This window comes from Oncorhynchus masou, chromosome 16, assembly GCF_036934945.1.
Source record: "Oncorhynchus masou masou isolate Uvic2021 chromosome 16, UVic_Omas_1.1, whole genome shotgun sequence".
Taxonomy (NCBI): Eukaryota; Metazoa; Chordata; class Actinopteri; order Salmoniformes; family Salmonidae; genus Oncorhynchus; species Oncorhynchus masou.
In genome coordinates, this window is record NC_088227.1 from 33,867,632 (window position 1) to 33,889,630 (window position 21,999).

General features: G+C 42.9%; 2 protein-coding genes across 3 annotated transcripts in view; both read left to right on the plus strand.

The window, feature by feature from the left end:
* Positions 1-18,152, plus strand: part of LOC135557858 (cytospin-A-like) — a 30,267-nt gene extending 12,115 nt beyond the window's left edge. The window contains exons 2-13 of one of the 2 annotated variants that reach the window (XM_064991544.1): positions 6,260-6,394; positions 7,130-7,296; positions 7,882-8,370; positions 11,701-11,774; positions 13,536-14,170; positions 14,369-14,462; positions 14,604-14,679; positions 16,062-16,098; positions 16,189-16,285; positions 16,391-16,507; positions 16,590-16,649; positions 16,922-18,152. In XM_064991544.1, coding sequence (XP_064847616.1) covers positions 7,242-7,296; positions 7,882-8,370; positions 11,701-11,774; positions 13,536-14,170; positions 14,369-14,462; positions 14,604-14,679; positions 16,062-16,098; positions 16,189-16,285; positions 16,391-16,507; positions 16,590-16,649; positions 16,922-17,011 — 1,824 coding nt within the window. In that variant the 5' untranslated portion in view covers positions 6,260-6,394; positions 7,130-7,241 and the 3' untranslated portion in view covers positions 17,012-18,152. The remainder of the gene's footprint in view (positions 1-6,259; positions 6,395-7,129; positions 7,297-7,881; positions 8,371-11,700; positions 11,775-13,535; positions 14,171-14,368; positions 14,463-14,603; positions 14,680-16,061; positions 16,099-16,188; positions 16,286-16,390; positions 16,508-16,589; positions 16,650-16,921) is intronic. The other variant, XM_064991545.1, reaches the window with a different exon arrangement.
* Positions 18,153-19,317: 1,165 nt separating this feature from the next.
* LOC135557861 (SAYSvFN domain-containing protein 1-like) lies at positions 19,318-20,923 on the plus strand. Its single transcript, XM_064991550.1, has 2 exons — positions 19,318-19,767; positions 20,010-20,923. Exons 1-2 carry the CDS (start codon positions 19,549-19,551, stop codon positions 20,325-20,327), a joined length of 537 nt encoding a protein of 178 aa, XP_064847622.1. The 5' UTR covers positions 19,318-19,548; the 3' UTR covers positions 20,328-20,923.
* Positions 20,924-21,999: the final 1,076 nt, after the last annotated feature.

Here is a 21,999-nt window from a genome sequence, read left to right on the forward strand (position 1 = left end):
AGGGTAGAGCTCCCACATTCAAGGAGCGGGACTCTAACACGGAAGCTATAAGAAATCCCGCTTTGCCCTCCGACGAACCATCAAACAGGCAAAGCGTCAATACAGGACTAAGATCGACTCGTACTACACCAGCTCGGATGCTCGTTGGATGTGGCAGAGTTTGCAAACCATTACAGACTACAAAGGGAAGCACAGCCACGAGCTGCGTAGTGACATGAGCCTACTAGACGAGCTAAACTACTTCTATGCTCGCTTCGAGGCAAATAACACAAACATGCATGAGGGCACCAGCTGTTCTGAAAGACTGCGTGATCACACTCTCCGCAGCCGATGTAAGACCTTTAAACAGGTCAACATTCACAAGGCCGCAGGGCCAGATGGATTACCAGGATGTGTACTACGAGCATGCGCTTATCAACTGGCAAGTGTCTTCACTGATATTTTCAACCTCTCTCTGTCTCTGTAATACCAACATGTTTTAAGCAGACCACCATAGTGCCTGTGCCCAAGAACACTAAGGTAATCTGCCTAAACGACTACCGACCCGTAGCACTCGCGTCAGTTGCCATGAAGTGCTTTGAAAGGCTGGTCATGGCTAACATCAACACTATTATCCCAGAAACCCTAGACCCACTCCAATTTGCATACCGCCCCAACAGATCCAGAGATGATGCCATCTCTATTGCACTCCACACTGCCCTTTCCCACCTGGACAAAAGGAACACCTATGTGAGAATGTGATTCATTGACAACAGCTCAGCGTTCAACACCACAGTGCCCTCAAAGCTCATCAATAAGCTAAGGACCCTGGGACTAAACACATCCCTCTGCAACTGGATCCTGGACATCCTGACGGGCCACCCCCAGGTGGTAAGGGTAAGTAACAATACATCCGCCACGATGATCCTCAACACTGGCCCCTCAGGGGTGCATGCTCAGTCCCCTCCTGTACTCCCTGTTCACTCATGACTGCACTGCCTGGCACGACTCCAACACCATCATTAAGTTTGCCGATGACACAACTGTGGTAGGGCTGATCATGGACAATGACGAGACAGCCTATAGGGAGGAGGTCAGAGATCTGGCCGTGTGGTGCCAGGACAACAACCTTTCCCTCAACGTGATCAAGACAAAGCAGATGATTGTGGACTACAGGAAAAAGAGGACCGGGCACTCCCCAATTCTCATCGACAGGGCTGCAGTGGAGCAGGTTGAGAGCTTCAAGTTCCTTGGTGTCCACATAATTAACATGGTCCAAACACACCATGACAGTCGTGAAGCGGGCACGACAAAACCTTCACCTTCGAAAGCATCCTGACTGGTTGCATCACCGCCTGGTATAGCAACTGCTCGGCCTCCGACCGCATGGCACTACAGAGGGTAGTGTGAACGGCCCAGTACATCACTGGGACCAAGCATCCTGCCATCCAGGACCTCTATACCCGGCTGTGCCAGAGGAAGGCCCTAAAAATGGTCAAAGACTCCAGCCACCCTAGTCATAGACTGTTCTCTCTGCTACTGCTCGGCAAGCGGTACCGGAGCACCAAGTCTAGGTTCAAGAGGCTTCTAAACAGCTTCTACCCCCAAGCCATAAGACTCCTGAACACCTAATCAAATGGCTACCGAGACTATTTGCACTGCCCCCCCCCCCCCCCCCCTTTACACGCTGCTACTCTTTGTTGTTATCATCTATGCATAGTCACTTTTAATAACTCTACCTACATGTACATATTTCCTCAACTAACCGTTCCCCCCGCACATTGACTCTGTACCGGTACCCTCCTGTATATAGTCTCGCTATTGCTATTTTACTGCTGCTCTTTAATTACTTGTTACTTTTTATTTCTTATTCTTATCCTATTTTTTAACTGCATTGTTGGTTAGGGGCTCATTAGTAAGCATTTCTCTGTAATCTACACCTGTTGTATTCGGCGCATATGACTAATAACATTTTATTTATATTGGTCTGTACTAATTTACCATCTTGTGATGTCACCGGCCAGACAAACTCCATCCCACCAAAACAGGCTGATATTTCAGGCGGTCTTTCCAAGCAGCTCTGACACCGAAAGGGCATCATCATCATGGTCTATATGTCACAGTATTATTCCAGCCTCATAGTGTGAAAAAAATGATATATTGATATATATATTTTTGGACTGCTGAGTCGTTTGTTTTTCACGATCTAAGCCATATTAAAAAAAACTGGAAATACATGTTATTTTATTTTATTCCTCAATATTTACATTATACTACTCTTCCCCCAACCCAGTATATTACCAAATAAAATGTAATTGTTCACTTGGTTCGTATACAATAGGTGTAGATTGAAACGCTTACTTACGATTCTGTATCCTATAACCCGTCATGGAGCTCTGGGCGCTTCATGATTCAAGAAAAGGGTTCGGCGATTCTATATAAAACCTTTCCGGAGTGACACTTATACCCCCAATCCATGAGGCTGCTGAACAATTAATCAAATGGCCACTGGACTATTCACATTGACCCCCCTCCCCCAATTTGTTTCATACACTGCAGCTACTCTCTGTTTTATTATCTATGCATAGTCACTTCACCCTACCTACATGTACAAATTACCTCTAACCTGTACCCCCGCACACTGACTCAGTACCAGTACCCCCTGTATATAGCCTTGTTATTTTGTGTTACTTTTTATATATTTTTTTACTTTAGTTTGATTGGTATATATTTTCTTAACCAACAGTGCAGTTCAAGAAGCTTTAAGGGCTTGTAAGTAAGCATTTCACAGTAAGGTCTACACTTGTTGTATTTGGCACATGTGATAAAAAGTTTGATTTGAAGCAAGCGATAGAACCCTTTTTTTGTTCTACAATGAATCTTTATTTCTGTACTAAATGTTTGGCCCTTACAAATTTCAAACCTTGTGTTGACAAATTTGATCAAGTGACGGTTGGTGACTGTTGGTAACTTTGGGTGACTGTTGGTAACTTTGGGTGACTGTTGGTAACTTTCCTGTTCTAAGAGCTGGATGTTTTTCAAGAACTGCTAATAGATGTTTTTCAAGAACTGCTAATAGCATCCCTCTGTAGCCTTGTACCCAGGTCCTGTGAGAATCCCAAATCAAGCCCTAGGCACTAGTGTAGTTTTGAGAGGATTGAAAAATTGCATCATGTTCCTTTAACAGATAGGCTACCCCCACCTAGATGGGGGAAATAACCCATTCACTAAATCAAGTCAATTGGACTTTTCTTGTATGTTTTTTATGAATTTATTTCACTTGTATCAGTCTATTTGTTCAGTATGTTGATTTATTCTGCCCTCCAGTGGTCAATTAGTACTTCACTCAAGGATATCATACTAACAGTAAAATCTTGTGGGCAGAATGAACAACCAAATTCCTTGGGATGTTTTTCTGGGTTAAGCGACATTAAACTAACAATAGCCCCTAGTAGACGGCGGCCTACCTCAAAGTTTTAAACTTGGTATGTCTTGTTAGTTTTACACAGTAGTAGAGAATAGCCCAATGAGCCGACAGATTGAGCTAGTATTCCTTTCACATTGTTTGTCATCTGTGTCCAACTGGAATGTATGCAGCCGGCTCATATAGAAAGATAGAGGACTTGTCTTTATATTTGTGCTATTATATCTTCTGTGACAGCATGAGCAGCGCCATTGAGGCTACAACCCATAGGAATTCCTACCCATTCGACTACTTTAAAATGGTGGAAGCATGGTGGAATCCCTCAATGGCGGTGCCCATGGGAAAACTGCCTTTTGGCTACTAGAGTCGGCTATACATTGTGTTCCTCATCTACCGACATAAAACATCCTCGATTCAGGCTGTAAGGGCGTCGCGTTCCTCCTGAACTAGCTTTAACGCCGAACTAGCTTTAACGCCGAACTAGCTTTAACGCCGAACTAGCTTTAACGCCGAACTAGCTTTAACGCCGAACTAGCTTTAACGCCGAGCTAGCTTTAACGCCGAGCTAGCTTTAACGCCGAACTAGCTTTAACGCCGAGCTAGCTTTAACGCCGAACTAGCTTTAACGCCGAACTAGCTTTAACGCCGAACTAGCTTTAACGCCGAACTAGCTTTAACGCCGAACTAGCTTTAACGCCGAACTAGCTTTAACGCCGAACTAGCTTTAACGCCGAGCTAGCTTTAACGCCGAACTAGCTTTAACGCCGAACTAGCTTTAACGCCGAACTAGCTTTAACGCCGAGCTAGCTTTAACGCCGAACTAGCTTTAACGCCGAGCTAGCTTTAACGCCGAACTAGCTTTAACGCCGAACTAGCTTTAACGCCGAGCTAGCTTTAACGCCGAACTAGCTTTAACGCCGAACTAGCTTTAACGCCGAACTGCCAGGAAAACAAATGGGAAAATGTGTTAATAAAACACAATTTTCCACCACTTTTTTAATTTTTTTTATTTCACATATATTGAACCAGGTAGGCCAATTGAGAACAAGTTCTCATTTACAACTGTGACCTGGCCAAGATAAAGCAAAGCAGTGCGACACAAACAACAACACAGAGTTACACATGGGATAAACAAACGCACAGTCAATAACACAATAAAAAAAATATATATACAGTGTGTGCAAATGTAGTAAGATTAGGGAGTTAAGGCAATAAATAGGCCGTAGCGGTCGAAGCAATTCAAATTGAGCAATTAAACACTGGAGTGATAGATATGCAGAAAATCAATGTGCAAGTAGGGATACTGGGGTGCAAATGAGCAAACATAATAATAATATGGGGATGAGGTAGTTGATAGAATGTCTGTTACTTCCTGATGTTGCACACAGCGCTCAGCCAGGGGTAAACAGACTGCTACAACCTGATTGGCTGAACATGAGGCAGTAACATTAGCCAGTGTACTCTAGCATGGTGGTGTAAATCGTTTTATTAAGACAGTACTCATATTTTTACATTTTTTTGTTGTAAATATGAATGAAAACGTTTTGGTGACTCAGTCCGCTAATAACAATGGCGTAATAGTTCAATGGTTGTGAGTTTTAATCCCACATGGGCTGGATATCTTTTTTCTTCTTTTTTTAACCCTTTATTTACAATATTCATCCCGTGCAAAAACTCTGTTATAATTCTGAAAAGTGAAAACATACCTGTGCGAAGGGTTACCCTGGTAGTAGTTTTTTTATACAGTACCTAAAACCAATCTGTGCTTTAATTAGACCATTGGAAAAAAGACTACTGCATAAACACTGCAATGCGGGTTGGATTGAATTGAGCCCATAATCTTCCATTTCGAGGCGATGATTGCACTTCTCTTCCCAACACAATACCGCGAAATATTTTGAGGAAGCGCCCAGCAAGTGGGATAGACGTCAGGAACTCGACGCATATCACTGTGAGCTAACTGTTCAGAGCCATAAATGCATGCGATGCACATAATTTTATTATCAGAATATGCCAGTGGACGTCTGGTAAGTATGCTTTAGTGAGAAAGTGTTGGGATCAAGTTCAACTACATTTACCCACCTGAAAATGAATATTTTTGCACAATTTCTCCCACCCACAACATCTCACCTGAATGCATTTATTTATTTATTTTTTACATTTGTAGGGGTTGGGCAAAGGCTGAAATTTGGGTTGGGGGTTAGTTACCGTTTTTAAGAAGAGAGATTATCGAAATAGGCGGGATTTATGATTTATGTACGAGCCGGACGCGGGGGACAAGAGAGAGACGCAATGACAAACGACGTAAAATGATAATAGCGCCGTCCAAAGGGTGGTTTGGCCAAGTAAAGGTATATAGTCAGAGACCCCCGGGAAGTTCGAGTAGGTCCCTCTGAAATCCTATATGTCCCTTCGTTGCTCTAAAATACTTGGAGAATCTCTTGAAGAAAAACTGAACTTCATTCAGGAAAAATAAATGTATTCTATTAAATAGGTTTACGCTACCTTATCTGCCAAATGATATTTGCATCGAAACTTCCAACACTGGAGCTACTGAATGTATCCTAGGCATCTGTCATTATCAACTTGAATTTAATCAAAATTCATGATTTTCTCCTCGCTCAACACTTCTGGAGTGGAGATTTTTCTACACACATTTATAGTTAAATATATCCAGTGTTCTAGGATACAATTTCTCGCAGTAGAACAGTAGACTGTCTTCCTTGCCTCCAACGGTTTAACGGCGCGGCGTAGCACAGTCAGTCCCTCCGTCTGTCTCGCAGTTTGCAGCATCGTTTCTTCCAAGCAGGTTCCACAAATATCTTTCTCCGCTCATACTACACAACGTTTCATCAGCAGGAAACAGCCCCCCAAACCTGTATCAGACTATTGAAGACGGAGAAAAATGCGGCGATGAGGAAAGCTGAGAAGAGAGCCTAAAACAGTATTTATCGGGCGGTAGGCTACGTGGTCGTGGGAATATATATCAAGGTGGGTGGTTGATTACAAGAGAATACAGTGTTTGTGTTTGCCTGAATCCAATAGCTAGCACGGTGATATTTTTGTGCAGTGACTAGACACCGAGATAGTATGTGTATTTCTTGTCTTGTTATTGTATCCCTCTCGAGTGTCTAGTCTACCTTTACAGAACCGAGTCTATGCCATTAGTAACCGGTGATACTGTATATAACAGGGATTATTTTATTCAGGATCCGATGTGTAATGTCTGTAAATGTTCAGAGTTTTGCCGTAGCCTTATTACCATGCCTTACAAGTATTAGACACTAGTATTCGGAAGGTATTTTTTTCTGCAAGAACACACACACAATCAATCCATAAAACTAAGCAGCGGCCTTTCCATTGAACAGGCTGGCCTAATCAATTTAACAACATATTAATTCCACATTAAACCCTGGGGACTGTCAGGTTTTCTCCCTATCATCACCTACTTGTGTTATTAATCTAATGCTACACTGGACACAGGGAGTCGGGCATGATGATGGGTGAACATCCTGCAGGGATAAGCACATATACCAGCAGTCATCCTGCTCAATTACCTTGCAGCATTTTAAGTATCGGTCATTGCTCCCATCACTTGAGAAAACAAAAACAACAACATTGTTTTCCACTGTAGTCAGGGTACCCACTCTATTAAAGGGGAATTTAGTAGTGTTAACCATATTTGTATTTAAATATGAATGGTCTGAGCTTTCTCTGTACTTCTAGGTGTATTATGCCCTATCCAATCTGCGGTGGACCTAAGAGAGAGCACCCGAGGGGAATGTGAGGGGTGCTGGGAAGCACAGTCACACTGCTATCTCCCTGCACCTGCTGCATCATGGGTAACATCGGTGGAAAGGACGGCCATGGACCTAGAGGTTCCCTACATGAACGTACGTACACACACACACACACCTGGCTTGATGTTGAACGTCATGCATCCTACCTGCATCGTCTTCTCTTTTTATGACACGCATCCCTCCCCTATACGCCTGTTTAAAACCCTGGCTGTTCCTATCCTTTCTAGCTGTTTTCAGTATGCAGGAAACAGACTCCGACTGGGATGAGAATATCTTACTGGATACTGTGTGTGGACCGCTAGTCACATGCAACACATCTGATAGCGTAATGAGGAGTCTGCAGAATTCTGCTGCTCAATGCAAGGACAGGGAGGGGGAACATGAGACGCTATAGGCTGGCCAAGCACACATCCTTGTGGACCTGTCTGTGTGAATGCGCGCTAGAGAATAAACTGGCATCCTCCAAGAGGCGCAGCCAACTGGCATCCTCCAAGAGGCGCAGCCAACTGTGGTCTTCTTCTGTATTTTTTTTATAGACAGAAAATAGCTTAGGACAGCAGTTCTCTCTCGCTTTTCTGTTCCTCTTCGTCTCTCCTCTTCCCTCCATCTCTTCCTTCCCCTATATCAGCTTTCTCTAATCCTCCCCTCTTTCTCTCCACTCTCTTGTTCTCTCTCCAGGATCTCATTTAGATCTGTTCCAAACTCCTCCCTCTTCCCTCTCTGATTCTGATCTGGCACCAGCCGCGGCTCAGCTGCTGCAGCAGGGGACACCGTCCTCCGGGACCACCCTGGGCATCGTCTGCCAGGGTGGAGCCTCCCCCATTTCCAACTGGAGACACACACTGTCCGTCCCCCCAGAATGGGCCGTGATTACAGTGGAGAGCAGAGTGTCTCCGCAGGGGACTGGGATTGAGATGGAAGGTGGAAGGCAGACAGTGCGGTGCTCTAACAGCCACACCAGCAGCCCTGTGTCCCCAGGCCAGCAGCCTCAGTTTGAGGGTAGCCCTTTGGAGCCTAGCTGGCAGGAGCGGGGCAGTGGGATGGAGCCCCATGCAAGGCCAGAGCGAGCTGGGGAGGAGATGGCCCTGGCACTGTTTAGCCTTTTGGAACATCACAGGTCTGCACTGGGGCTCAGTCCGGGCCTGGACGCACCAGCAGGAGCAGCTGGTAAGGACTCTGCATCTGCGTGGCCATAGCAACCCAATCGGTTCATAATAGTTTGTTTGTCTGTCTCTACTTAACAGAGTGTGCGTGCAGGTTCTTACAGTATGGACAGGGCCTTCAGAAAGTATTCATACCCCTCGTCTTATTCCACATTTTGTTAAAGCCAAATTGAAATTGATTAAAACAATTCTAATCCATCTACACACAGTACCCCATAATGACAAAGGGAGAACATGTTTTTAGAAATGCTTGTAAATGTATTGAAAATGAAATGCAGAAATAGCTAATCACCCCCGGAGTCAATACTTTGTATAAACACGTTTGGCAGCTATTTACAGCTGTGAGTCTTTCTGTGTAAGTCTCTAAGAGTCTTCCACACCTGGATTGTGCAACATTTGCCCATTTTATTCTTTTCAAAGTTCTTCAAGCTCTGTCAAATTGGTTGTTGATCAATACTAGACATCAATTTTCAGGTTTTGCATGGATTTTAAAGTATACTGAACAAAAATATAAATGCAAAATGTTGTGTTGGTTCCATGTTTCATGAGCTGAAATATAAGATCCCAGAAATGTTCCATATGCACAAAAAGTGTATTTCTCTCAGAAACATGGGAACAGCTCTGGTGGACATTCCTGCATTCATCATGCCAATTGCATGCTCCCTCTAAACTTGAGACATCTGTGGCATTGTGTTGTTTGACAAAACTGCACATTTTAAAGTGGCCTTTTATTGTCCCCAGCACAAGGTAAACCTGTGTATTGATCATGCTGTTTAATCAGCTTCTTGACATGCCAGACCTGTCAGGTGGAAGGATTATCTTTGCTAAGGAGAAATGCTCACAAACAGGGATGGAAACAAATTTGTACACTTTGAGAGGAAGAAGCTTTTTGTATGTACAGTGCCTTGCGAAAGTATTCGGCCCCCTTGAACTTTGCGACCTTTTGCCACATTTCAGGCTTCAAACATAAAGATATAAAACTGTATTTTTTTTGTGAAGAATCAACAACAAGTGGGCCACAATCATGAAGTGGAACGACATTTATTGGATATTTCAAACTTTTTTAACAAATCAAAAACTGAAAAATTGGGCGTGCAAAATTATTCAGCCCCCTTAAGTTAATACTTTGTAGCGCCACCTTTTGCTGCGATTACAGCTGTAAGTCGCTTGGGGTATGTCTCTTATCAGTTTTGCACATCGAGAGACTGACATTTTTTCCTATTCCTCCTTGCAAAACAGCTCGAGCTCAGTGAGGTTGGATGGAGAGCATTTGTGAACAGCAGTTTTCAGTTCTTTCCACAGATTCTCGATTGGATTCAGGTCTGGACTTTGACTTGGCCATTCTAACACCTGGATATGTTTATTTTTGAACCATTCCATTTTAGATTTTGCTTTATGTTTTGGATCATTGTCTTGTTGGAAGACAAATCTCCGTCCCAGTCTCAGGTCTTTTGCAGACTCCATCAGGTTTTCTTCCAGAATGGTCCTGTATTTGGCTACATCCATCTTCCCATCAATTTTAACCATCTTCCCTGTCCCTGCTGAAGAAAAGCAGGCCCAAACCATGATGCTGCCACCACCATGTTTGACAGTGGGGATGGTGTGTTGTGGTTGATGAGCTGTGTTGCTTTTACGCCAAACATAACGTTTTGCATTGTTGCCAAAAAGTTCAATTTTGGTTTCATCTGACCAGAGCACCTTCTTCCACATGTTTGGTGTGTCTCCCAGGTGGCTTGTGGCAAACTTTAAACGACACTTTTTATGGATATCTTTAAGAAATGGCTTTCTTCTTGCCACTCTTCCATAAAGGCCAGATTTGTGCAATATACAACTGATTGTTTTCCTATGGACAGAGTCTCCCACCTCAGCTGTAGATCTCTGCAGTTCATCCAGAGTGATCATGGGCCTCTTGGCTGCATCTCTGATCAGTCTTCTCCTTGTATGAGCTGAAAGTTTAGAGGGACGGCCAGGTCTTGGTAGATTTGCAGTGGTTTGATACTCCTTCCATTTCAATATTATCGCTTGCACAGTGCTCCTTGGGATGTTTAAAGCTTGGAAAATCTTTTTGTATCCAAATCCGGCTTTAAACCTCTTCACAACAGTATCTCGGACCTGCCTGGTGTGTTCCTTGTTCTTCATGATGCTCTCTGCGCTTTTAACGGACCTCTGAGACTATCACAGTGCAGGTGCATTTATACGGAGACTTGATTACACACAGGTGGATTGTATTTATCATCATTAGTCTTTTAGGTCAACATTGGATCATTCCGAAATCCTCACTGAACTTCTGGAGAGAGTTTGCTGCACTGAAAGTAAAGGGGCTGAATAATTTTGCACGCCCAATTTTTCAGTTTTTGATTTGTTAAAAAAGTTTGAAATATCCAATAAATGTCGTTCCACTTCATGATTGTGTCCCACTTGTTGTTGATTCTTCACAAAAAATACAGTTTTATATCTTTATGTTTGAAGCCTGAAATGTGGCAAAAGGTTGCAAAGTTCAAGGGGGCCGAATACTTTTGCAAGGCACTGTATGGAACATTTCTGGGATCTCATATTTCAGCTCATAAAATATGGGACCAACACTTTACATGTTGCCTTTATATTTTTGTTCAGTGTACAATGTTGTTGAACCAACCTCAGTTTCTCTTATCACAGCCATTAAAGTCTGTAACTGTTTTAAAGTCACCATTGGCCTCCCTGAAATCCATGAGCAGTTTCCTTCCTCTCTGGCAACTGAGTTAAGGATGCCTGTATCTTTGTAGTGACTGGGTGTATTGATACACCATCCAAAGGGTAATTAATAACTTCCCCATGCTCAAAGGGATTTTTGATTGTCTGCCTTTTATTTTCACCCATCTACCAATAGGTGCCCTTCTTTGAGAGTCATTGGAAATCCTCCCTGGTCTTTATGGTTAAATTTGTGTTTGAAACTCCCTGCTCCACTGAGGGACCTTACAATTATCTGTATGTGTGGGGTACAGAGATGTAGTCATTCAAAAATAATGTTAACCACCATTGCACACAGAGTGAGTCCATGCAACTTATGTGACTTGTTAAGCACATTTCTACTCCTGAACGTATTTATGCTGACCATAACAAAGGGGTTGAATACTTATTGAGGCAATACATTTCAGCTCTTCATTTTTTAAATTAATTTGTAAAAATGTCAAAACGTAATTCAACCTTGACATTATGGGGTATTGTGTGTATGTAGGCCAGTGACAATAAATCTCGATTTAATCCATTTTGAATTCAGGCTGTAACACAACAAAATGTGGACAGAGTCAAGGGGTGTAAAATACATCCTTAAGTTTACTGTATGTTTGTGTGTCAGAGCTGCTGAGGCGGTTGCTGGTGGAGAGAGAGGAGCTGGTCGAGGAGGTGCACATCTTGAAGGACACATTGAGGGTGAGTCAGATGCTCCTCCTTCTCTTCCCGATTGCATTCCCTCCCTCTCTCTCCAACTGCATTCCCTACCTCTCTCTCCCACTGCATTCCCTACCTCTCTCTCCCACTGCATTCCCTACCTCTCTCTCCCACTGCATTCCCTACCTCTCTCTCCCACTGCATTCCCTACCTCTCTCTCCCACTGCATTCCCTACCTCTCTCTCCCACTGCATTCCCTACCTCTCTCTCCCACTGCATTCCCTACCTCTCTCTCCCACTGCATTCCCTACCTCTCTCTCCCACTGCATTCCCTCCCTCTCTCTCCCACTGCATTCCCTCCCTCTCTCTCCCACTGCATTCCCTCCCTCTCTCTCGGTCACTGCAGAGACGGGCATAGAGGAGGACATTTTAAGACCACACACAAATCCATCCCTATGACTTTGATGTGGATTGCTTTTTCCCTTCTCTACCCTGTACTGTACCATGTTAGATATTTTAGACTTCACACTTATCACTGGCTCATGTACACTAGTTCTTACAACATGTTTGCAGATGGTGGAGGCCAACAGCGATACATATTCTGTAACAGGACATTTTAGGAAAAGAAGTCAAAGCCCCATCACATTTTTGAACCACTGATAAGCTTGCTTAGGTTAGCACACATATTGAGAAACCCTGCCTTCCACAAACCCTGCAACTAGCCTGAACATTGCACTTACTGCCTGAATGAAATGGAAATATTTGTGCTAACCTAAGCACGCTAATCAGTGGTTAAAAAATGTGATGCACTTTGACTTTATTTCTAAGATGTTCTGTTACAGAATATGTATCGCTGTTGAACTCCATCTGCAAACATGGTGCAACAACTAGTGTACATGAGCCAGTGATAAGTAGTGTGAAGGCCCTGCCATATGGGAGTTTGTCCCTAAATCTCTATATTACTGCCATTAAGTGTACATAAGGAACATTGCAGGCATTCCTGGCATATCTTGTTTATACGTTCACCTGAATTGGGTTGGCTAGTTTAGCCTTTACAGGTTCTGAACTTGGTAACCTATTGATTTTTTTTTTTACTTGACTAAAGCAAAGTCCCTGCTTGTCAGACATGTTTTCTGTAGACTGTATCAACAGCACTATAGATTTTCTGAGACAGTGACAGGATGTAAGCATGTCTTTCTGCTGACCTGGATGTAAAATGATACATCTACTTCTCACCTGCGAGTTCCTCTGTCTCTTCTTTATGATTGTTTTTCTGATGCAATGAGTTAATGCACTCTCATATTCTGATGTATGGTTCTGGTTTGAGTGTAGAGGATCTTTAACTCTCTCTTTCTCTCTCTGGTTCTCCTGTCTGTCTCGTTCTCTCTGTCTGGTTCTCTCTGTCTCTGTTTGGTTCTCTCTCTCGCTCTCTGTCTGGTTCTCGCTCTCTGTCTGGTTCTCGCTCTCTGTCTGGTTCTCGCTCTCTGTCTGGTTCTCGCTCTCTGTCTGGTTCTCTCTCTCCCTCTCTGTCTGGTTCTCTCTCTGTCTGGTTCTCTCTCGCTCTGGTTCGCTCTCGCTCTCTCTGGTTCGCTCTCTCTGGTTCGCTCTCGCTGGTTCGCTCTCTGTCTGGTTCTCGCGTTCTCTCTCTGTCTGGTTCTCTCTCTCTGTCTGGTTCTCTCTGTCTGGATCTCTCTCTCTCTGTCTGGATCTCTCTCTCTCTGTCTGGATCTCTCTCTCTCTGTCTGGATCTCTCTCTCTGTCTGGTTCTCTCTCTCTGTCTGGTTCTCTCTCTCTTTCTGGCAGACTGAGCGAGCTGAGTGGCTCCAGTTCCAGTGTGATCTACAGGTGGCAGTGTCTGTGGCCGACCGGCTGCGCGTGGAAGCGGAAGAGACTCTAGGCACGCTCAGAGAGAGCCATGGGAATGTGGAGGGCCAGCTGGACCAGGCCCAGTGCAGACAGCAGGACACAGACAGGGAGCTGGAGAGCCTAAGGGCTGAACACAGAGAGGCCTGTCACAGATTGTCTGCTCTCACCATGGAGCACCAACAGACTAGGGCTGAGCTGGACACACGGAGACACACGCTCAGGGAGAGCGAGAGGGACTCACTGAGGGAAAGAGAGAAGGACTCACAGAGAGAGATAGAGGGAAGAGACATGGAGGGAGAAGACACTAGTGAAGACATAAGCACGATGGAGGCACTGGATGGGAAGAAAAGAGAGGATTCAGAAAGAGATGTGGAAGGAGAGAAAAGGGTGAAGAGTGAGGGAGAGGATGTTAACATGGGAGGGCAGTTTCCCAAGGAGCTTGTTAGAGGAGGGGAGAACTTGCTCAAAGTGAAGGGGGTGGCGGCGGCGTACCTACGGAATTTGGCAGCCGGGGAGAAGGGCTGCGGCTTGAGAGATTCACCGAGGATTGTGGTTATGTCAGAGCGTTCCAGGTGAGTGCCGCCTCATGCCCGTATAATGTACTAGCATTTTAGGGGTGAGGCATCTGTTTGTTGTTATCTGGAGCATGTAAGCTAGCCAGCCTGTGTCTCTGTAGGAGCAACCTTTGACCTTGTTGTGCAAGGCCATGCTATAAATACACGTATCCTACATTTATCTGTGGCAACTAAAGCCTATCTTATCTGTTCCAGGAGCCTCTCTCGACTTCCCCTGCCCACTGACTCTCTCCCTGCACAGAATGGTAGCTCCCAGACCCCTACCAGTACAACACTGCCTCTCTGCAAGGTAACGCTAATATTCAACCAACAAGTTTGTTTTTGAAATGCTATCAGAAAGCCTGGACTTGAAATTCAAGGGTCCATTTTGGGATCAGTCATGCATGTATGCAGTATGTCCTGTCTGTCTCTTTTCTCTATCTCTTACTAGAAAGAAGAGCCAGCCAAAGGGAAAAGGATGGACCGCATACTGCAACGACAGGACAGCTGGTCTAGCTTCTATACAAGTGTGTGTCAATTCATTCATTAACTACAGTGCCTTCAGAATGTATTCATACCCCTTGACTTATTCCACATTTAGTTGTTACAGCCTGAATTCCAAAAACAATTCTCACCCATCTTTTTTTTTAAATGTTTGCAAATGTATTGAAAATTAAGTTTCATTTATATACACTACCGTTCAAACGTTTGGGGTTACTTAGAAATGTCCTTGTTTTGAAAGAAAAGCTCATTTTTAGACCATTCAAATAACATCAAATTGATCAGAAATACAGTTTGGATATGGTTATTGTTATGACTATTGTAGCTGGAAACGGCAGATTTTTAATGGAATATCTACATAGGCGTACAGAGGCCCACTTTGTTTACATACTCATCTCATATGTATATACTGTACTCGATACCATCTACTGTATCTTGCCTATGCTGCTCTGTACCATCACTCATTCATATATCCTTATGTACATATTCTTTATCCCCTTACACTGTGTATAAGACAGTAGTTTAGGAATTGTTAGTTAGATTACTTGTTGGTTATTACAGCATTGTCGGAACTAGAAGCACAAGCATTTCGCTACACTCGCATTAACATCTGCTAACCATGTGTATGTGACAAATAAAATTTGATTTGATTTATCAGCAACCATCACTCCTGTGTTCCAATGGCACGTTGTTAGCTAATCCAAGTTTATCATCTTAAAAGGCTAATTGATCATTAGAAAACCCTTTTGCAATTATGATAGCACAGCTGAAAACTGTTGTTCTGATTAAAGAAGCAATAAAACTGGCCTTTAGATTAGTTGAGTATTTGGAGCATCAGCATTTGTGGGTTTGATTACAGGCTCAAAATGGCCAGAAACAAATAACTTTCTTCTGAAACTCGTCAGTCTATTCTGGTTCAGAAAAATGAAGGTTATTCCATGCGAGAAATTGCCAAGAAACTGAAGATCTCGTACAACGCTGTGTACTTCTCTCTTCACAGAACAGCGCAAACTGACTCTAACCAGAATATAAATTAGGAGTGGGAGGCCCCGGTGCACAACTGAGCAAGAGGACAAGTACATTAGTGTCTAGTTTGAGAAACAGATGCCTCACAAGTCCTCAACTGGCAGCTTCATTAAATAGTACCCGCAAAACACCAGTCTCAATGTCAACAGTGAAGAGGCGACTCTGGGATGTGGAGAATTGTTTTATTTAATACTTAATACATTTTGAATTACTGCTGTAACACAATAAAATGTGGAATAAGACAAGGGGTATGAATACGTTCTGAAGGCACTGTATATGAGTTCTTTTTACGTAGACAGTTGTACAACTGAATGCAATCAACTGAAATGTGTCTTCCGCATTAAAGTTACTGTGCTTTTGACTAATTGCTCATGTCCGGCAGAAAAACAGGAGGACCAGAGCGCAGACCCATTGTTCAGGTGAGTAGACAGGCCCTCTAGAGATACTTAAGAAATATGCTAAATAAAGCCTTCTATCTACATAAGTTTTGTCTGCTATCCACCTTCCAGACCTCAGGATGGTTTCAGCATGCTGCTGCGATGTCATGGAGGCTCCAGGCGGAACTCACTCTTGCGTTGGTGTCAAAGCCGCACCCAGGGCTATAAGGTCAGAAGTGGCAAAGTTTTCTAGAATAACTCAAGCTTACCATTCATATTTGTAAAACATTGGTCTGTATTCTGACCCATACAAACCTTAGATTTGTTTTTACAGAATATTGAGATCACCAACTTCAGTAGCAGTTGGGAGGATGGTCTGGCTTTCTGTGCCGTGTACCACACCTATCTGCCCACGCACATCCCCTACAGTAGTCTCAGCACAGGAGACAAAGTAAGAGGAATGCATACCCATTCACATACAGCACATACTGCTATATTGACCCTACAGTTAAGTCCTAACTTGATCTGTGCAGAGCGAGAACCTGGACCTAGCCTTCCAGACAGGGGAGAGTGTTGGAATCCCAGCCACTTTGGTGAGACCCACATTTAAACTAACTGGGCTAACTACTGTGAATTTCACATGCATATTACTTGTACTAACACGTCACCATGAACATGGAACACAGCTGTTGGGAACATACGGTCGGGAGCTGACTTGTGACTAAAATGTACGGTGTCACTGATGTTTGTATTTGTGATTGAGGCCTTGCGTAGTACTCCTCAGTGGGCACCTTTGAATGAGAATAGAGTTTGTCCATGACGGAGAGTATGGAGTTATTATTCTTCAACAGTGTTTGTTTGACAGACCGTGGAGGAGATGCTGAGACCAGGTGGGCCCGACTGGCAGAGGGTCCTGGGGTACGTTGAAAGCATGTTTCGTCACTTTGAGATGTAAGGTAATTTCCCTTCTGGGTTCCATACCAAACAGTACATCTAACTGGTCTGCCACCACCAGTCTGGTTATTTTTGTTGCATCATGAACTGGACTCTTGAGTGATATACCACTAGGAGGTTTAGGACTATTGTTGGAACGGAATTCTCCTTCAGCCTCACTCCTTGTGCAGAGGCTCCTGCTGCTGGCCATTGGTTGTAGGTGCACTGTGGATGGAGTTACTATGAACTGGGTCGATCTTGATTTCCGAAAGCACTGACCATGGGGGTTTTGGGCTGAGAGCTGGGTTTTTTGGTAAATACAGTGATTGCACTGAATGAGGAGCCATTAGAAATGACCACAAGGAGAACCATAAATTAGGAAATTGTGGATATGGGAAGGATGTTACTATTTTCACCAGGAAAAATTAACAATAACATAAAGTTCTTCACTTAGGGTTCTACTGCTGTTCACTCTGTTGTGCACTTATTTGGATGCCTTTTAATTTGATCAACAATATGAAGTCTCACAAGTTTTTAACTGGAAGATTTGAATGTTGTAGACACTCTCTCTCCGTGTATCTGATTTTATACCCTTAGAAAACTCTATCCCGTTGTGATATTAATGTAGCCAGAAGTAGTATTTTAATGTTTGTATACAACCCAACTCAAAGCAGAAAACAGGTCTGGACAACTTGAATGAGTTCATTCAATGGCATTGTGTGCATCACAACTGCAATCAACCAAGAGTGACTGCCTTTGAAAAAATGTGTGTACTGTGCTGTCTAACTAGTAATATTTTTAATATACGTTTTGTTTGGAAAAACGTTATTTTAAATGTAGTATGCAAACAGAAGTGCCATATGGTGCCAACAGAGGGACTTGTCTCCTGTTATGGAGTATGGGAATGAACTGTCATGAGGTTTTGTCTGATAATAGGAGCAACAATGAGGCCATATAAGTACTGGATCCTACAATGTTTGCTTGTCTTTGTGATTGAGGGAGAAGGTGAGAAATAAGAGTGATGTATTGTATGTGTCTCAAGTATAAATTGAGACAGAGGCCCTCCTTAAACAGTTTTACTGTGACAATGGTACTGTATGAGAATGATAAATGACAAACAGTTGCCAAAGCATTACTGCCATAATAAAGGTTGTTTTAATCTGTTTGTGTTGCTGTTATCTTTTAATTTTAAAAATGTCAAATGAGTTTTATATTAATACAATGTATCTAGCTGTGACAACTGAGATTGACAGTTTATACAATAGCAGTATAAAATGTTTTATACCAAAAAAATCTGTCCTCAAACAGCAATTAATGGTATAAACAACAAGTCAAAACCAAAACCATGGTCAGTGCTTGTGTTTCTGACAGTGTTTTCATTTTAACCAATAAAGATGTGCTTTGTGTGTATTATCGCAGGACATTAGAAATAAGGTAACCAATTCACTCTCACCTAAGACTGAATGAAAATATCATGAGCTGAATTCCAGGTTTGCACGTACTTGATGAAAGTCCAGTAACATTTTGTAGAGACCCCAGTTTGACCGATATGGCTGCTATATCTGGATCCTGAGTTTCATACATCTTCACCAGACGGGCAAATTTAAGAACACCTGAAAAATAGCTAAAACAAGCAATGACTACTATGATTGACCACCATGATTTCACAAATACACTTAACAAATATATAAATGCAACATGAAAGTGTTGGTTTCATGAGCTGAAATAAAAGATCCCAGAAATGTTCCATACGCACAAAAAGCTTATTTCTCTCAGTATGTGCACAAATTTTACACCCCTCTTTGTGAGCATTTCTCCTTTGCCAAAATAATCCATCCACCTGACAGGTGTGGCATATCAAGAAACAGATTAAATGGCATCATTACCCAGGTGCGCCTTGTGCTGGGGACAAAAGCACACTCTAAAATGAGCAGTTGTCACACAACACAATAAGTTGAGGGCAATTGGCATGCTGACTGCAGGAATTTCCACCAACGCATACTCAAACATCACCCATTGAGCATGTTTTGAATACTCTGGATTGACGTGTTAGTATGTTCCCGCTAATACCCAGCAAGTTCGCACAGCCATTGAAGAGGAGTGGGACAACATTTCACAGGCCACAATCAACAGCCTTATCAACTCAAGGTGAAGGTGTCGAGCTGCATGCTAAATAATCAGTCAATTGCATATTTGGTTACTTACAATATATAAACTGAATAAAGACAAACAGTCTACCAAGAAAAGCTCGTTTGGCTTGTCAGGTGGATGATGGGGTTGGCGATTTACTACACAATCTACGTCGTTACGTACGCCTAGCTGAACCGGAAGATAAATAAACTGAAGTGAAACATTTGTTAAAGAAAATATTTTCATACTTCCTGTGAAAGTGAATTCAATTATTACCATAACGCAATTTAGACAAGATTTCCGCGGTTGGGAAGACGGCATTTCACTCGAACAATCTTTTTGGGACCTCTTAAAAAAAATCTAACGAACTGTCGTGCACACGTTGCCACGCATTCTTTCATTGCTGCATGACTCAGAAGCTCTACACATATGGAGCAAAAGCTTGCGGAGTTCAGGGCCCGAAGAAGGGCTGATGTGGCCGCTAGGAAGAGCGAATCTTTTCAAAAACAACCAATAACATATTCGGACAATGGCAGCACTTTGAAGTCGGACAGTTGCCAGTCATCAACATCTGATCCAGACACACAGGAGTTGACAGATAATCCAATCTCTGCTGTCCATCAGGCTATAAGGACGAAACATTGGGGGGTAGGCTAAAAATCTACTTAAAATACTAGGGGTTGGTTACCCTACGCTGTTTAAGCCTAGTCCTGGACTAATAAACACTTTCTTTGGAGATTCATTGACCATGCTTGTTAGTCAACCAGGACCATTCTTAATATGTGTCTGAAAAACCAGATAGTAATAAACGTTGATTCCATCTTGTCAATGTTAGCTACTGTAACTTCATTTATTCCCCCTCCCCTCCCTCCCTCCCTCCGTTTTTTTAGGATGACTGGCTGCTGGAGAGCACTCTGGGTCAATGGCTTGGTTCAAAGCGACTGGCTTTCACGAATCTGACTTTGCTGAAGGTGTTGCTTTGGCTGGTTCTACTTGGGCTGTTTGCTGAGCTGGAATTCGGGTTGCCTTTCTTCCTAATATCCCTCTTCTACTGGCTGTATGAGGGACTGCGGAGCCCAACTGCACGCCAACCTGGAGAAATGAGTGCTTACTCAGTGTTCAACCCAGACTGTCAGCCTCTCCTGGGTGCACTTACAGCTGAGCAGCTAGAGGGAGAGATGGGCTACAGACCACTGGCCAACAGATGAAACCCCTCAAGACACTCAAACAACTGACTTTAATCTGAAATGGAATAGCTACTGTACTTTAAGCTTCCCATTGTACTAAAAAGGAACTGGCAACGTATTTCTTTGAATTAAGCACATTACTGGTATTGATTTTGAAGTAAAATGGTGCCTATTCCATACTACAAGATCATTCACCACTAGTGCACATTGATGATGCTGGAAAAGCGCCATCCACTTGTAAAATTGTATTACTGTACTAGGACCTGCTCTTTACTATTTTGGTCTTAAAACATGTAATAGTCATCTGTATGCAGATGACACTTATGTATGCCATTGCAAACTATTGACCAGGCTAGAGCTGCAATGTGATTTTGTTGCCTTATAGAAAGCCCTGGTTGGTTTAAAATGTGTACTTAATGTGGGCAAGACTAAATATGTGTTCTCTAATTCTAGCAAAAAAAAATCAGATGAACTACATATTTATTCATTGGATTGTTCTCCTATGGATCGGGTTCCTGCCTATAAATATCTGGGCATTCGGATTGACAAAGATCTAATTTAAAAAAATATATATATATACACTTATGGGTGAGCTAATTAAAAAGCTGAGATTTAAAGTGGGCTTCTTTTTTTTAGAAATACAGTGCATTTCGGAAAGTATTCAGACCCCTTGACTTTTTCCACATTTTGTTATGTTACTGCCTTATTCTAAAAGTAACTAAATTGCCCCCCCCCCCCTCCAACTACACACAATACCCCATAATGACAAAGCGCAAAAACTAATTTTTACAAATTTATACAAAATGATCACATTTAGACAAGTATTCAGACCCTTTACTCTGTACTTTATTGAAGCACCTTTGGCAGTGATTACAGCCTTGAGTCTTCTTGGGTATGAGGCTACAAGCTTGGCACATCTGTATTTGTGGAGTTTCTCCCATTCTTCTCTAGAGATCCTATCAAGCTCTGTGAGGTTAGATGGGGAGCTTTGCTGCACAACTATAGGTCTCACAACTTAGGTCTCTCCAGTGATGTTAGATCGGGTTCAAGTCCAGGCTCTGGCTGGGCAACTCAAGGACATTCAGAGACTTGTCCTGAAGCCACTGCGTTGTCAAATCTAATTTTATTGGTCAAATATTTAGCAGGTGTTGCAAAATGCTTGTTTTCCAACAGTGCAGTAGTATCTAACAATTCACAACTATACACACATGTAAAAGAATGGAATTAAGAAATATATAAATATTAGATTGAGCAATGTCAGAGTGGCATTGACTAAAATACAGTAGAATAGAAAACAGTATATTGTCTTCAAAGCGGGCGAAGGTGTTTAGCTTGTCCGGAAGCAAGACGTCGGTGTCCGTGACGTGACTGGTTTTGCCTAAGTAGTCCATGATTGTCTGTATCCCGAGAGAGACATGTTTCTGTGAAACAGAGTATGCCACAATCCCTAATGTCTCTCTGGAAGGAAATCCTTGCCCTGATCTTGTCTACTTTATTATTCAGAGACTGAACATTAGCGAGTAATATACTCGGAAGCGGTGGATGATGTGCACGTCTCCTGAGTCGGACTAGAAGTCCATTCCAAATACCTCTTCTCCACAGGCGGGGTTTTGGAGCACCCTCTGGAATAAGTTAAATTGCTCTGGGGGGTATGAACAAAGGATCTAATTCTGGAAAGTCGTATTCCTGGTCG